This window comes from Simochromis diagramma, unplaced genomic scaffold, assembly GCF_900408965.1.
Source record: "Simochromis diagramma unplaced genomic scaffold, fSimDia1.1 OVJJ01000205.1, whole genome shotgun sequence".
In the NCBI taxonomy this organism is placed as follows: Eukaryota; Metazoa; Chordata; class Actinopteri; order Cichliformes; family Cichlidae; genus Simochromis; species Simochromis diagramma.
Window position 1 is genome coordinate 16,913,899 of NW_024386782.1, and position 17,838 is coordinate 16,931,736.

General features: G+C 40.4%; 1 protein-coding gene across 3 annotated transcripts in view; it reads left to right on the forward strand.

Annotated features, from left to right (window-relative positions):
• The window catches only part of LOC120727829 (low-density lipoprotein receptor-related protein 8-like), an 81,607-nt gene that overhangs the window by 52,023 nt on the left and 11,746 nt on the right, over nucleotides 1-17,838 (forward strand). For all 3 annotated transcript variants that reach the window (XM_040022370.1, XM_040022369.1, XM_040022371.1), the window contains exons 6-11: nucleotides 2,026-2,148; nucleotides 4,642-4,764; nucleotides 11,245-11,364; nucleotides 11,892-12,017; nucleotides 15,317-15,488; nucleotides 17,129-17,356. In XM_040022370.1, the coding sequence (XP_039878304.1) occupies nucleotides 2,026-2,148; nucleotides 4,642-4,764; nucleotides 11,245-11,364; nucleotides 11,892-12,017; nucleotides 15,317-15,488; nucleotides 17,129-17,356 (892 nt within the window). The remainder of the gene's footprint in view (nucleotides 1-2,025; nucleotides 2,149-4,641; nucleotides 4,765-11,244; nucleotides 11,365-11,891; nucleotides 12,018-15,316; nucleotides 15,489-17,128; nucleotides 17,357-17,838) is intronic.

Sequence of the window (17,838 nt, forward strand, 5' to 3'; positions counted from 1 at the left end):
GACGTTTCACTCCATGATACATCTCAAGGTGCATTTGCTAGCTAATAAAGAAATAAGGGCATTCCAGTTTGCAGAAAAAAGAAAGCACATACCGAGCAATTTTAAATGACTGACTCACTAACATACTCCTGCTGGTATAGTTAATGATGATGAATCCAGCAGTAATATTGAATGTGGACCTATCTGGGGTACAGGGTAATAGCATTTCTACACCCACATTAGTGAATGAGACACAATCTGAGAGAGCGGTGAGGAACTCTAAAAACCCATTAAAACATAAAATAACTCAGAACAAGCATGATGTTTCCACTTCGGGAAATTGTAATTGCCAGCCTCTACCCATTTCTTGATTTCTTGAATTACCTCATTTTATGTTAATACACAATATTAAAGTATATAGGTTTATTGTATACTATTAAATCAGTGGTAAAGCAGTGCTATACATTACAAAATAATACTACATTATCAAAGTCTGTATAAGCAGAAGTATTTTATCCAGCTTAAGGCAACCGTTAGAATCTTGGGTACAACTGCAGCCTTTCCAATTGCTATTCAGTTTTCATATATATTCTCAGAGGTCAGGTTATGGATGGATTTGATTATTTTTTTTAAGTTTGGTTGATTCTGAATAAACTCTAGTAGTTTTGCAAATATTCTATTCACTAGGTGGGCACTTTTTATGTTGCACGTCTTCAGATGAATCCAGAAACTGTGAAGTTGTTAAATTAACGTTATATTTTGTTTTTGTTTATTTGCTTTGAGATGGTGGAATAGATAATCTTCAACAGCAATATTTCTTCCCTCCTCTGAGGTGATGCTCTATCATTTAGCAGATTTCTTCTCTGCTGGGAGTTGATATTGAGTTTTTTCCTCCTAAATGTGTCAGGTAAAGAATGTGTTTCTGTTGATAAACACTGTGTGAAGATGGGGCCTTGTGATAAGACAGGTTTTCCTATTAGCTGGTCATGGATGGGGGAGCCCTGAAGCTCCTGTCTCACTAAGCCAGAGTGTGAAGCCCAGATAGTCCCACTATTCATTATCAAGATGTGCGGTGCACACATCAAACGCACAGCTCTCACTCTGTGGTCTGTCATATAAGCTGCACTTACAGGAGATTGATGTTTTATTAGCCAACAGAATATCTGCATTAGAGGGGAGGAAGGCTGGGGGTGGTTAGGGACACAACCTCATCTTTGTTCACAAGTTCCCGTGCTACAAATTTAAACTCATATGTTCACCACCTTTGGTGTATTCGCACACCCTTATGTCTGTACGAGGATTTCTTTGCCTAAAAAATGGAATTTTCTTCCAGCTTGTCAGCAGAGGACAAATGCTCCTGCTGTGATTCATCAGTTTTACACTGTTGCTTCTGCTCTCTTATGAATATACATGCACATGTATCTATACCAGTATGCACCACCAGTTTATTGCTCACTCAAATCTCTAGATTTACCTGAGAGATGCACAGAAACATGGATGATCACATCTATGTGCATACATGTCTGGACATGCGTGTCCAGACTGCAGCATCCCTGGCTCCATTAGGCTCGTTGTGTCCTGTTCGTCTTGTGATAACACTTAATCATATCCCTCTGTCACATATATTGCTTTTTAGTGCGGTTTAGAGGGAGTTATATGAGCATACCGGGCACTGTTGATGAAAAGCTTGTCTGTGCTTGGGATATTAATAAAATTTGGTGTGGCTTCTTGGAGCCTCCATCTTTGTGTTACTATATTGAAAATCATTCATCACACGCCCTCAGGTTGACTGTCTCTGTCCTCGGCAGTGCCTTACACAGACTGTGAATTAATAGAAGTGCAGTATATGCCATTTCTCAATATTTTTCAGTGTTTCAAGAAAAGTTTTTAAAGCAATTCCTCTTCTTTATGGGACACAAATGTGGAGAGAAACCGAGTGATTAAAATGCCACAGCTGGTCTTGGATTGGATTTGTCCACATGATTTTATGCTCCTCTTGAAGTCATTAAAATCAAATTTAAAATTTCGATCTCTTGCCTGTTACAGCTCTGTTGACGTGTCGTCCTGATGAATTCCAGTGCGGTGATGGTTCCTGCATACACGGCACCAAGCAGTGTAACAAGGTCCACGACTGTCCTGACCACAGCGATGAATCTGGATGCGTTAACGGTGGGTTCACCTGTCACTGTGTTTGGCATTGAGTGTCTGTCCTCCTCCATGTCTGCTCCTCCGTCTTCTTCCCTCATGTATCTGTCTCAGTCTCTGCCTTTTGCACGTCTGCCTATGTGGAATACCTTTCAACACGAGCAGTTTTATAAGCCCACCAGGATTTTTTTGGCTAAAAGACCTGCAATATTTGTGTAGTTTTACTGAGTCAAGACTTGCTTCTACTGTAAATTATTTATTCTGTAATAATGCTGTAAATATTTTTCACCTCACTCTCAAGTATCATTAGTAATCTGATTACATTGAAGCCTGAATCACAGCCAATAGTCTAATCCTTAAGAATCACAACTATTAATGTCATATAAAAGTACTTTTTAAATAATAAATTGTGTTCAAAAAAGTCCAACTCAAAGATGATTAGAAAGATGGACATGTGGACTACAGTTTGGCATTAGCTTTTGTGCTAACGCTGTGCTTTGCTTTGATAAGTTAACTTGACTGACTTTCCTGATTAAACAGTCAGATAGACACTGGGCAGACAGAGGCAGGTGAAACTTTATAAAACTCACTCCTAGAAACATCAGAACCCTTCAAAAACAAAGACTGACACTCTAAACATCCCCTTAAAATGCACAATGTTTATACAGACATGTAAACTATTTGGACTGATTTCATGAGACTCCTGCTTGCTTAAATAAGATTTACAAAAATGAACACAAAGCAAATTAAATGTATTTCACCAGAATGCTATTGAACTATTTACAGTATTTTTATAGAGGGAAAGTAACGGAGGTGGGGTAAGGGTTAGGGCTGGGAAACAAGTGGCAGAATGAGGAGGGAGTGGGTAAGGTAGGAAGGGGGAAAGATGGTAAGGATTTAGGATGAAACCTAACCCATTCTTTTTCGCCCCTCTTTAATTGTGCCATCTTTTCAGTTTCTCAGCCATTGTCTCCCTGCATTGTCCTTTACCTTGTCTTCACCCTTTTTTGTTATCTGTTCTTTATCCTCCTTTCTCTGATTGTCTTTGCCCTCTTCTTCTGACTCTTTGTAAATGTAGAAAAGGAAACACTATAAATTACATTCTACTAAACTGCAAAACAGTCTGAAACAAGCTGTTAGGATCAAACATGGTTTATTGTGACGTAAAATGAGGGCGCATACCTGAAGCTGCTTGTTGAGGATTTTGAGCTTCTCTTCTCTGTCCTTTGCTGCTGCTGCCTCCTTTCTTCAGTTTCTTACTTATTGTTGATTTCATTTTATAGCTTTTGCACTCCCCCCCTCCCCTATACTTTTATAATAAAATTCACTGGATCGTAACACTTTTCATGGACTGGTGAGGGGGACATGTTAGAGATTATTTTTCCCCCCAAATGTTTTAAACCTAGAGTAACAAATCTGTTTTAGAAATATTTGTCAAAAAAATGTAACAAGTAAAAATATAAATAACCCCTCCCCCCAAATACTCAGATACAGAAGTACAGTTGCTCAAAAATTCAAAAAGTACTTTGACTTTACTTCACATCTCCGGCTTTAAGCCATAATCATCAAAATTTAAACAAAGTCTTAAAATAATTCACTTTATATGTAATGAATACAGATCTAATTTATAGACATACACTAATACAATTAGCATGTTTTCCTAGCTTGCCATACTTATTGAACCAACCATAAGTGGGGATTTGAGGAACTGCAGTTTTTGGTACTTCCACTTTTTCTTCATTTTTCAGCCCTCCAGGTCACTGTTTGCTCACAGCACATCAACTTTTACTCACTTTTCTATTTCATTTTTTTTCTTCATTTCACTATGAAGTCCATTCCAAGTTGTTCCTTTCCATATCAGACTTCTTTAAGCAGTTAACTGTGACTGGCTTCAAATTTTGGAGATGAGCTAAGAGCAAATTTCCTCTGGCCTTGTAACCTTGAACTCTGCACATAAATCACTCTGACTAGAAAACAGAGAACAACACAGTGAGGAAAGGTACAGTATTTGGCTATTCAGCAGCTTTTCCTCCATATGCAGACCACAGTGTGAAAAATTGGCTGTCATTTCATGGAAAGAAATATCCTTCAAAGAAACTTGCATGAGTATGAATCATTTGCTATAATGGCAGCTGGTGTTACATTGTGTGGATCCAACCCAGTGCTTATTGTGGACGAATTTCTTTACCGCTCCCTCATCTGACTGTGTTGCATAATTTAAAAACTTAGTGCAAAATTAAACTGCAGGAAATTAAACTCTGGCACTGTGAAACAGGACCAAAATTAAAATGTAGTTATTATAATATTTTTTTTAAAACTTTTTTTATGTGGGGCATAATATGAATATTTGCTGCATCTGGTTTCAAATGAGTCTTCAGTAATTCAGCGACTGGAAATATTTAATTTGACTTCACACTTGTTGATGCACAAGGCTCTGAATGAGTATGCAAATGAAATAAAGTTTCATGAAGTGTCTAGTGTGGATTGTGATCTGTTTTTGGTTTTTTCCTGTTCCAGCCACCAAATGTGAAGGACCCCTCAAGTTTCTATGTAAGAATGGAGAATGTATTGACAGCTCCAAGGTGTGTGACTCAGTGAAGGACTGCAAGGACCGATCAGATGAGCCCAAAAAAGAATGCGGTAAGATGGCTATGACGAGCTCGTTTAGAAAAATTGAATTTATTACTTCTCTCTGCTTGAATATGAAATGGTTTTCCTTGATTACTAGCAGTATCAAATGAAGGAACATTCAGCTCCCAAAATAACAGAGCTGTCTGTTACCGTTTGTGTGCCATCGTTTGAGCCCCGTGCAGTGACAGAGCATGTACATATCTGTTGTAAATGGATTCAAGCAGTTAATCTAGCTGCATAATCATGTTTGCCATAACAAAGTGCAACTACCTCCCTCCTATTACCTTGCATTTCAAAGCATGCAGAGGCACAGTCAAATTAGAGGCAGCCTTCGATGATCAGAACAAGAGCCTGCATGTACTAATTACCATCAAACTGCAGAAAGTCCATCTGCTTTATGGTAATCTCTCTTCCTTTCTCTACCTTCATCTCTTAACCAAACGTGTAATTGCAATGAATAAATAAAAAGCAGTGTTTGGAGAGGTAGGGATTGGAAGTGCTGTTACAGTCTGATTTTACCTCCTGGGCCACTGTCCTGCGTATGTTTTAAGTTAATCTCAAAAGACAAAAGAGTATAAAAACGAGTCATGAAATGTCTTGGTTGGTTTTGTTGCTTAACGATACAGTAACACAATCTCTGGTCAAATAAATACAAATTTTCTTTGTGACATACACAGTACAACACATAGTGAACATGCAGTGAAATGCTTGTGTCCTGAACTGCAGACAGGCTGCAGACGTGGCCGCGCCACTCTAGGGCTGGTTTTTAGCAAGGGGGGTGCTAGCCAGGAACCTTACTAGATACTGGGCAGGTGCGCTGCTACTCGCTCCAGAGGTGTGTAGTCTTACCACTACACTATCCAGCTGCTATGCAATGTCAGTAATGCAAACCCTGAAAATGGTAGCAGCGTGTCAGCCATCCTCTCTCATAAAGAGAAGGCTGTTCCTGTTTTTAATATTAACTTGTTTTATTTAGCCTGAATTTTCTTGTATATTTTCCACAGTAGTCCTATCTCACATTGTCTTGCATTCTTGTGAAAACATAAGAAAATTCAGTAGCTTGTAGAACCACCTTCAGCACCAATAACTGGAAGTAATCGTTTTCTGTGTGATTTTCAAGTCTCTCACATCATCGCCGACAAATTTGGCAGAGGAGAGAAGTTCATGGTTGACTAAATGACTTTAAGATGCCCAGGTTCTGTGTTTGTGCTGATATTCTGTGATTGGTTTTCTGCAAACATGGTGCTGTGTATTATGGCCAAACATCTCCACTTTGATCTCATCTGACCATAGGATATTGTTCCAGACGTTTTGTAAAGGGGGAGTTAATAGGGGAACTTAGATTACATTGGCTTTGGTGAAAACTTTTCACATGACTGTAGTATACAGCAGGAAATAGTCCTTTTGACCTAAATCGGCTGTTACTGCCATTTACCCAATCACACTCTTTACGCCTATGCCTTTAAAGACTTGTATCTGTCACACCCATGCTCACACACCAATGGATGGATCAGGGGCAGCTTGGGGTCCAGTATCTTACCCAATGTCACTTCAACATGAATAGGGCCAGAGATTAAACCCCTGACCCTAGACGACCCTCTCTGTTTCTGGAGACAAAGCCATTCCCAGTTCATTTGTATTAATAGAGCTGCCTAGAAGTGAATGCGCCTGACCATTAGCTATGCTATTCACACATTAGTGCAGTTATAGTGTAATTTGGTTTGGGCAGCTGGGAGGGTAAAGATCAGTAAATGTCTGATCCAACTGCATGAAGTGAAAATGGCTTTAGAGTCAAGGCAAATGATTAATATAGGAATATTGTGATCTGTTGTTTAAAAAGAATGTGGAACACTGGGATAGCTGGGTGGCCAGTGGTCCTTTGCCCCTCTTTACTTCCCGTTCCCTTGGGCTTAAACTAGAGACTATAAGAACTGAAGGTGATGCTTGAATTAAAATAAAAAAGTAGTTATTTTTCTTCTTTTTTTTGACATGAGAGAGTTAAAGGCAGATTTACTCTCATGACATTATATTTCCTCCGAGAAACTTAAACTTTAGACTGAAGAGTGACAGCTGACCGAACAGACTGACCTTTGCCACAGGCGGAAATTACACGAGTGAAGCAAATATTCCAGAGAGTTGTGTCCTCACTTTTCTCTCTCCTCTTCCTTATCTACCTCCACCTTTCTCCCTCTCTCCTTCAACTGAGGTCTTGTTGTCAGCTCATTAAAAGCATGTCCACACATACCTACTTCATCACTCTGCGCTCTCGACCATTTACTCCCAACATGTAGGCCAACTGGCACAGACAGAAAACAAATAGAGATACACCCCGCTGCACTCAAACACACGTTATTACTCGATGTTCAGAGCGATTGCATTTGCCGCATCAGCCTTACTTCGGGGAGAATAAAGACAATACATTTCCACGCTCAATCAAATCTATTCTGCATCTTCCCCAACTCATTAGAAATAATGACATATTACCACATTACTGACCCATTACTCAGCACACATTCATCTCCTAACACTGCTCCATCACATTCTCTTAGAGGAATGGCTGAAAATAGGGAGTACAAACTGAGCTACCAGGGAGAGCGAGTGAGAAGAGAAACAAGGTGGGGGAAAGGAAAGACGTCATGTTTGTCTTCTGGAAAAAGTGACCTCTAAATTCTGTCTGAGATGGTCAGAGAAAAGCTGACAGGGCCTCCCTCTTCTTTGTTACCCACCCCTGCCCCTCTCAAAGAAACAGGAATGGGTGAGACCTCAAATGCAGCTTCATTTGGTCTTTTCCTCTGTCTGCTGGCAATTCAGAAGTGACAGAATGAGAGTAGTTGCCACTGTGAGTGGCAGATTGCTGTCACCCATCCAGCTGAGTTAGAGAGGGGAATTGAATGCAGCCGGTTGCAGTTCTCAAAGTCTGCTGGCAGTCACACAAAGAGAGCATTTCTCCACAAAGTTTACCTTCAGTCAGTCTTTGAATAGATAACCATTTCTGACTTTTATTACAACAGAAAAATTTCGACCTGACAGTGTACAAAGGTCTTACACAACTTGATACCCCTGCGTTGTATAGATAATCACTACACTTCCCAGACATCACTTTCAGATATTTTATTGCAAGTCAGGGTGATGCTTGCAGTGATAAATTTTTCAAGCAACTCAGCACTAGGGCTGGGCCATATCATACCATTCATGGTAATACCGGTATAATGTTGGGCAACGATAAGAAAATGAAATATCGCGATAGAATATGGGTAAAACGCGCATGCGCAGTGCCTTTGTTTTCATACGCACATGGCGGAAAAAGCATGGCGGCGACGGAGAATGAGAAGGGCGAAAGCGGATCGTTGAATGAAACGATGAACCAGAACTGGTTTGTAAAAATGCTGCAACTTCAGTGGTGTGGAACTGGTTTAGCTTTCGTCCGTCAGATACACAACAAAGCCCTATTTTTGGTAGAGCATGCTAGCAGGCCGTCGTTATTACCGTGTTTTTTGGAAAATACTGCACACTTAAAATCAATCCTTTGATTTTTCTGAAAATCGACAGTGCCCCTTATAATCCCGTGTGCCTTATGTATGAATTCTGGTTGTGTTTCCTGACCTCGAAACTATTTTATGTACACAGCGCTCGAAAATCTGTCAAATGTTTCAGTACGACTTTGCTAAGCTATGAACCCGCACCGCTTGATGGATTGTCGGAGCATTACGGCTATCGTAGGCAGGAGCCTCGCGGGGTGATACGTGCTGTGCCTCAACATAATAATACTGTATTGTGTGTGTATAACCTCTTTTTAAGTTTTGTGGATATTATACATGGTTATGCTGAGGGCATGTCGGCCAATTTCCACTGGAAATGCCTTTTGGTTAAACTGTCAGCAAGGAATTTGCATTTGCACTGTTAAATTTTTATATAACTTTAATGCAGATAAAAAACAGCTGCTTGTTTAAGTGAAAATACATTGATGGTTTGTTTTGCACTAATAAAGTTGTGGAGTCGTAAAGTATTTTGTCTAGTGTCAATTATATCGTCAGTTATATCGTTATCGCAAATTTTCAAATGTATATCGTGATAAATATTTTTGGTCATATCGCCCTGCTCCACTCAGCACTAAAGAGCATTTCAAAGTGTTTTAGCTCTTTAGTTTGATGTTTTCCTGTAGCTTCCGTGTTTTGGTTCATTGTCACTGCTCTCATACGATTTTTGGCTGCTGCATACAGCTGTTTTCAGCCACAATGTATCTAAAAACAAAACCAAACACGACCTACACTATCTGTCCAAAAACAAATACCAGAGAGATGGCAATCATGGCTAGCTGCTGAACAGATTATGAAGATTATGAACAAGTCAACAGACTGACAGACGCATATACCAAGAGGGTGATGCAGACAGTATTTATATAGGAGTAGAGAGCAGAGTGGACACACCTGAGAGCACAGTTGAACAGAATCTTAAGTAATGAAACATGGAAAGCAAAACTGAACATACACACATACACACATGCGACCAGGGACTGTCAAGATTAAACAGGACCTAACACACCCACATTGAGACCCACATTAAGGCGCGTGGACACAGGAACGGGAGCTAAAACGACATGGTGACACATGTTGAAACACAGGAAACAGGACTGAAGACAAATGAACTTCCTATGACAGTGAAAGCAGACAAGCATGGAGAGACCAGACACCGTGACACGACTGGGGAGACAAAAAGGGTAATGAAACACAGAGAAAAGACTGACTTCCATACGAGACGCTGATGACAACACAGAGATGAGACTTGGACGGATTGGACACGAAAGCGAACTAACATAATCAAACAAGAACCAGAAATTTAAAAAAACCCCTCAGAGACACTAGAGAATACTAGACTCGAGACTAACCAATACAAAGCTTGATTGTGAATATTTCTTAAATCCAAAGGAATGAAAAGAGTCCAGAACAAAATCTCAAAACACACACAAGACCCAGGCCAAAACTGTATTCATTCACAGCACATTAAAAAAACAAACAAAAAACACCATGAAGTTTGCATGAAAACATTCACTCACATATGAAATACATTAGCAATAGAAAAGTGTGCAATTTAACACTGCAAGTGCCCTCTCACAATGAAATTCTTTGCAAAGCCCACATACTGGATTATAAGACTAGGCAATATTCCAGGAACTCGAGGGCTGTTTTAGGGCAGCTCAGGCCTTTGTGTGTTGTGTGTGTGCTGCAGGAACTGTCCCTGTAGGAGTTCTTCCAGGGTCGTTTTTAGGGGATGGAAAATGCTTGCAGCCAGGTAGATTCCTCTGCACTGCTAGGGAGGCTCAACACTGAGTGTGTCATTATAAAACTGAACACAAAACATTACATTACGTTTTTTTGCACAATAACATACACGCTAATCACACTGGCTCACTCAAAGGAAAGCACTACGGCTTCATTTTGAAACCAGTGATTGTCTATGTGGGGAGTTTGCTGTGGCTCTTCTTTCACTGACTCATGACATAAAGCTACCTGGCTGGAGTGAAATGTGTAGACTGGGCAACAAACTGTTGGCAGATTTAAGATTGTAGTTTTCCTTTGTAGATTGTGGAGCCTCACTTTATTCTGAAAAACTCTGCACTGTTTAAATGTTTTTCTTTTATCTTAGCTTTTACTGAGTTAAGCTTCCATTTAAGATGCGCTCAGTTAACAGATTTTTATCAAATCTAGCATGAATAAATGAGCTATATAAATAATTAATGTATGTTCAGCAGTAAAATGATACAAAACTGCTACCTGCAGCTTTATTCAATAAATTTCTAGACGAGGTTAAGTACCTGAATCTGAAGTGTCAGTCAGTGATGTTTGCTTTCTTCTTGCTATGAGGTTAAAATATTTTATGCTTCACAATTACGTCTAACTACTTCTGTCTAATTTACTGTGTGCCCACCTTGTCTGTGCCAGCTGCTTTGACCTAGTTTTAAAAGAGAGCGTGTTGTTTGTTGTGTTTTCACATTTTATTTTTCAGCTTCCGTCATTTTTAGGATCCTGCCGATGCAGGCAGCGCACCTGTTTAATTTAGATGTGCTCCCTCCCTCCTGTGATAGACCCTTGTGGGACGTCTTAAAATCCCAGTTCACAGCTTTAATCCCCTCTTCACACATATTTCACATCCCTGCAGATGGACCTGATTCTCAAGCTTTATAAGCCTGCCGTGTGTGATGCCTGCGTGTCACTTTGATTCCTCTTCTGCTTTTGAGAACATCTGATAAGAATTCAAAAAAGATGGAAAAGAGTCGAGTACAGAAGCTGAGATATCATAGAGATTACTGCCACCCGTGTGCCACGCATACTTATTTATCTTTTAAAAACATGAAGTCATTATGCTACAGGGTAATAGTTGAGCAGGAAAAGTCCTTTCCTAAATGAGATGAGAAACTATGACCTACTGCCTGACCTTCCTCTTAAATGAACGGCTGCTTTTGACACCTGTCTCCTTTTCTTTGTCTTCTAGGACTGAATGAGTGTATGATCAATAATGGCGGGTGCTCCCATGTCTGCGTGGACCGACCAATTGGCTTTGAGTGTCGGTGCCCTACCGGCTACCGGCTGCTAGACAAAAAGACTTGTGGAGGTAAATAGAGAAATATAAAGTGTTTTTCAGAAACAGAGTGGCAGGCTGGCTGCTGACCAAGCCAGTATAAATCTGTTTGTGCATTTGTGTAGTGTACCGCTTTGGGCAGCTTGCAGCTCTCATGCTGTCCATCTCTGTTCCCTGCCCATCGCTCCCACAGGGGAAGTTGTGCAGTCTTACTCCTGTCACACATGCTTATAGTATGTCCTTCACACCCTTCCTATCATTTTAGCAGCTCGCCATCACACCCAGAGAAGAATCAGGTCAAAAGACGTCAGCAGGGATCCACCCTGCCTCCCTGTTGACTCCTTTCTTCCCTAAAACTGCAAAACTTCCAGCCATAAAATGTGCATTTTTACCTCCCTGTTGTAGCTGTCATGTCATTGAAAAGAATTTCTATATTTACATTTCCTGAATTTAGTTTCCACTCTCATCTGTCACAGCTCACAAGGGAGCATTAGTGATTTGCTGTCACTGTCTGACTGTTTTTGTCTCTCAGCTGATTGATAATCCTCTCATCCCTGTAGATATCGATGAGTGTGAGAACCCGGATGCCTGTAGCCAGATCTGCATAAACTACAAAGGGGATTTTAAATGCGAGTGCTACGAAGGATACGAGATGGACCCGGTCACTAAGACCTGCAAAGCAGAAGGTGAGTTTCAGTAAGAAAAGAGGAATTAAGTTAACCCTGTCTATTTCAACCTGTGCCTCAGGTAAACAGCACATTTTCTCAGATACTGAAATGCGTCAACACTGCACCGCACTCTCTTCTGTACTACATTGTTAACCCCTCCTCTTGTCATAACCAGGAAACATCTTTTAACTGTTATATTCTTATTATTTCTCTGCAGGTGTTTGTGCACTTGACATAACAGTACACATAAAACAAAAATCACATCACCAAGGCAACCGCTCTGTTTTTCTCAGACCGAATTTGTCCTCTGGGTCCTGTCCCATTAGACCGCTTCACGAGTGACAGACTGATGTTTAGTGATGCTGAACACTTATAATTAGGTATAGCAACTCTTCAGGGGTACCTGGCTGAGTCACGGTGGAGGCTAATTACACCAATTTAATCCAGCCTCCCGCTCAGCTTGTTGATAACAGTTGTTTGACTAGTGGAGAACAAAGTCAGCTGATGTCTTTTGACCTCCAACTATGGCTCAAAGCTGTTAGCAAGAGGATTGCATGCAGAGGCCATTTTATGTTTACACTTCATTTCCCTGCAGAGTTTTATTATTTAATTGGCAGGAAAGAGCCAGTCAAATGAAATGTGTTGGTTCTGTCCCTGTGGCTGTCAAATGCTGCTATTTAATTTTCCTCAATTAAGCTAAGCTAATATCAAAGCTCAGCATTTGCATGTGTGTGTTTGCATGTGTGTCGTGTCTGCCCACTTGCCTCTGTTAACGCTTGTGTACTTTTCTCTGCATGGCTGCCCAGTGCGTTAGCTATCAGTTTATCATTGCCATGAGAGAAGTGTTTCTGGCTGTGTGTCAGAAGCCAAATTGCAGCAAATGCAGCAGTTGAGTCGCTTGGTTTTGAGGCAATGAAAATGACTTCTGGCTGTGACAGCCCATGAACCCAGCAGGGGAGAATTTTCCCCTTTAGAGGGGTTGGAAATGCTGTCATTGTAATCGCCAGTTTTTTGAGAACGCTTGGTCCTAAACGTCACTGTCATGATTCAGAGTTTAGGCTGGAAGACGGAGGAAAGGGCAAAAAGAGAAGACGTGCGGGACTGCGATACTACAATGAGGCTACAACACAGACTGTCAAAAGGGAAACTGAGGCAAGCGAGCCATTAATGAGAGAATTTCATATCTGCCCCAAGAGATAACTGCCTGCAGCTGCCATCCTATTACCATGCAGTGTCACAAAGAGATTGGCTCAGTATAGATGTTACTAGACAAAAGGTGGGCTTTAGTTATAGCCAGGCAGATAAAACCGTCCCTACAGGCGCGTTTTGTTAGTCTTTTTTACCCACTCGACTTTTCCTGGCCAGAATTATGAGGAAATAGTTTAAGACCGCTGTTTATATATGGTTCTGATTTAAGTGCATCCTGGGTGACCTTATCCAAAACAGACAGCTCGAAAAATAGGTGTGAAAATAAACAAGGACACTCTCAGAGGAAGTGCGAAAACTAGTGCATGATAATAGCTAATAACAAATTTACCAATCACAGTGTGTACTTCAAAATTATTTCATAGCGTCCTGCAAGAGTTATCCACATAGCGGGCTACATTAATACATTCCAGAGGACAGGTGAATTGTAAATGATCTGGAGCTTTCTATAGCACCATATCCAGGTTAACATGAAATGTGTGATGCGAGCCATGAGGTCACACATTTTCACCAGCACATCTTGTTCTAGGAATTTGCTTTCTGACTAAAGACTCGACTAATCAGGCTCAGCTGTGATTTGTGTTTGGTCCTGATTAGCATGGTAGCAGGGTACACTAAGATGTGAGCATTAAATATTGCACCCTCCAACCACTCAAACATATATATTAAATTACAAACATTTTGCATTTATCTAATGGACTCATTGCCTTTGTTGTGCTTACTAGTTGTGCTTACACGAATAGCCAAACCTCAAAGGCCTATTCTGAGCAACCTTGATGAAATTAACATCCAGCTTGAAGCCTGACCAACTGCTGACATCTCTGTAGACATTTTTTGTCTTGTTAGTAGCGGTCACACTTTCTGTGCTGATGAAATCAAATAACCCTGGGAATAGAAAATGTAATAACTAGTGATTACATTAAATGCTTTGAGATGCATTCCAGATAAGATCTGCATCTCTCAGCTGTGCGTGTAATAAATATTTATATAAAATGCAGGTGTACATGGCAAGGTATTTGGAAGTGAAGCCTATCATTATTCTGTTGCATATGAGTAAAATTCACTGAGTAGCAGATTGTTATTTTTCTATATTTGCAAGCCTGGAAAAGGTAAGAAAATATCTTATTCAAATTAGTGTATGTTTGCCTATGTCTGTTTTGTTCCATTGCCGGTGCAAAAGCCGTCAGCTTGCTGTTTAAAGAGGTGCAGCCAGATGCAAAGGTAACTCTGATATATATTTATATTTACAAGGCGAAGATAATAAGGAGCGTACAACTTAATGATGTACAACACACTGATCAATACACCAACTACTCAGCTGTTTTTAATGAACAATTATTGTCCCGTCACTCTTGTTAGAAGAGAATATTGAGTAGTATTGTGCAAACTTGATGCTGTTTATCTTTGTGAAAAAAGATTATATTTAGAGTATTGACTTTAGTCTCTCCAGCATCACATTATGTTCCAGTGCTTTTAACACTGCGGTGAAGCCGGATTGTTATTACTGTAGAGCAATGTCTAAATCATTCCCTGACATGCAGCATTTCCCATCTGGGTCAGCGGTTCTCAAGTCCAAGTGCATTTTGATGCTGTGCTGAACACACTGTCCAGCTTATTGTTGTTTTATTGTTGTCTTCTTCTTCTTCACATCTTTCCCCTTTGTGGGTTAAATTATTGACACAAGAGCACAGCCACTGCTTCTTCCAGTCCAGACGATGTACTTTTCCCACTGGATAAAGGTTAAGTTGATTTAAAGCAGTGCACTTGCTGTCTAATCTGAAGCATATTAATGTTGATGTGTGCATAGATGATCTGTGGAGCACCAGGACGAGAGCAGTTTTCTAATAAGATATACCCGCTTTGGCCCCTCTTCTCGCCTAAACTGTCAAAGCTGATTCGCTTGAGCATTACTGAAGCAAATCCCAACTCTAATGTATTCCTCACACCTACAATGTATTCATCCTCATAAGCCCATTTTAGAAATTGCCTCCTATTGAGAAGCTGAACTTTATATTTTGCTGATCCATATTCTGACCCTGACTCGGGGCCTGTGTTGTTTGTGCCTGCTTGCACAAAAACACACCCTGAAATGTTCGTTTCTTCGCTTGCAGGTAAAAGCCCTTACCTACTGTTCACCAACCGACATGAGATCCGACGCATTGACTTAGTGAAGAGGGACTACAGTCAGGTGGTATCCACACAGAAGAACGCTGTGGCTCTGGACCTGGATGTGGCAAACAACCGTGTTTTCTGGTGTGATCGATTTCACCGGAAAATCTACAGGTAAAAAATAGTTTTTGAGTTTCTAAATCTTTAAATAATTTGTGAAAACAATTGTATTTAGGATTTACATAACACTGCTGACAAACTGCAGCATAAACAATAGATTCCTCACAGCTTGGACAAATGTTTATTTATCTTCTAAGCAATTTTTACATTTTTCACTATGCCTCATTTAATCAGAACGCCTGCATTGTCAGCGACTAGACAAATATATTTGAAATATGAAGACGTACCAGAGGCATTATAAGAAAGAGACACGGCGCTGAACATTTTCTGGGGAGAAGAACTTTTTGACAAAATTTTGTGGCAAAGTCTTTATAAGGTTTTTGTCAGATTTGACTGGGAATTCTTTACATGCAATTTATATGTCTGCACAACCTTTGAAATGAAAGGTAATCAAGCTTTGAACTGACTGCCTAAAAACAGCTTCTTCAGAATTCCTCTCTTGCTTCTGGAAGGATTTTGACTTGTTTTTTTCTGCTAAAAATCATCAATATTTCTAAATATGAACCACTCAAAGATGTTTTACTTTCATCTATTTGCACTCCACCTGTGGTTTTCAAATGTCTGATTTTTAAAAGAACTGTGCTTTAATTATATTTTGAAACACGATTTCACAAATCCTGCACCGATGCACACTGATGAAATTTCCCTGTATGTGATGTAGTTAGATCTTCTCCTTTATGCTTTTGATGTTTTTTGGGTTCAATCAGCTTAGCCGATGGCTCAGACCTGCTATTATTTTAGATGAATTCCACCCTTCCTTTTGTTATCCCAACTACGTTTTCTCCCCAGAGTGTCTTCTAATTGGAGCACTGTGTTCTCTTTATAAAATTGATGTTAAGAGGAAAAAAATCTCTGGGGAAACTAAAATTGAAATTCCTGTTTGGGAGCACAGCTCCCTTGCCCTCGCCTCACACCTCTGCTGGGGGTCAAATCATTAGTGAGCAGGGCAAACCCTGAGTGAGGCCTTGTCTATTCTGATAAGTGGTCCATCTAAGAAGGATGCTAACCCCAGGATGAACCTGAACACTGCCCAAGGCTGTAGCTCCCATATCAGCCCCATTCTTTGTTCTGCAGTCTCTTCACTTCAGAGGAAGAATGGAGAATTGCTCTTCGTCATATATTATCTGTTGGGGTGTGTCCCGTTTGTGTTATTATCACTTTATGTCCGCTTATATTTTGTCAAATGAATGTGCCAAAAGACTTAACTTGCATAACAAAGAAGAACATGCAAGCTATATAACTGTGTCATTCACTTATTGATTGATTGCTAATGCTAGATTTACTCTTGTGATTGGAGTTTTTCTTCTTCAGTTGGAGTTTAATCAGTACTAAATTATTTTTTAAACAAGCGGGTAAAATTCTTTGGCTCTGAGTGCAGTCACTAAAAATCAATATTTTATAGTAATAAATCTTCTGGTAGGGCGCCACATGATAAGACGGATTGTGTATACATCCTCATTATCACAAAATAGTGCCCTGCAGGCAGCCAACCAGGCTCTGCCTCACAATCTTTCTGTACATCGATTTTGTAATAATGGCTGGTTTGATGTAGATTATCCCTTACATATTCTCATCCCCTCAAAACTCTCCCTCATTCTCTCCTCCCGCATTCCCGCCTCCTGCTCCACCCGCAGTGCCTTCATCCACGAGGCCAGTGACCCCTCCCAGCAGGTGCCACTGGTAGAATCATCTCTGCAGACCCCTGTAGGACTGGCTGTGGACTGGCTCCAACACAACCTGTACTGGACCGACTCAGGGGACAAATCCATCTCCGTGGCCTCAGTGGACGGCACCAAAAGACGTGTCCTCATCAGCACTGACCTGAGCGAACCCCGAGCCATAGCACTGGATCCGCACCATGGGTAAGGAAGTGGAGATGTATGCATACAACACCAGACATCTGCACTGTTAGTACCAAGTATTAAAGAAACTGAAAGACAAGATCCATAATTATCACAGTTTATGCATTTTAAAAAAGTATGCTAATTGCTGAGCTTCATGCTGTGAATTTACATAACACTTAGCATATCAGCACATAATAAGGTCGAACTGAGTTCACATAGGATGCCCTCCCATCTAGTTCTATACTATACTTTTTGTCCTCTTTCATAATTTTAAACATGATGGTGGCGTTAACCTTAAACAGAGATATGTTTAGCAATTTCTTCTGGGTCCACGTCTAATGATAAATATTCAGTATGAGAACACTTGTTGTATATGAGAATCCAGAGTATCGAGACTCTGACCCATTTAACATCCTGATATGATAGTTTTTGACAGCCTGAGGAGCTTTATGAAATGGTGCCAGGCTGTGATTCTATAGCTTTTGTGTTCTGGTTATACA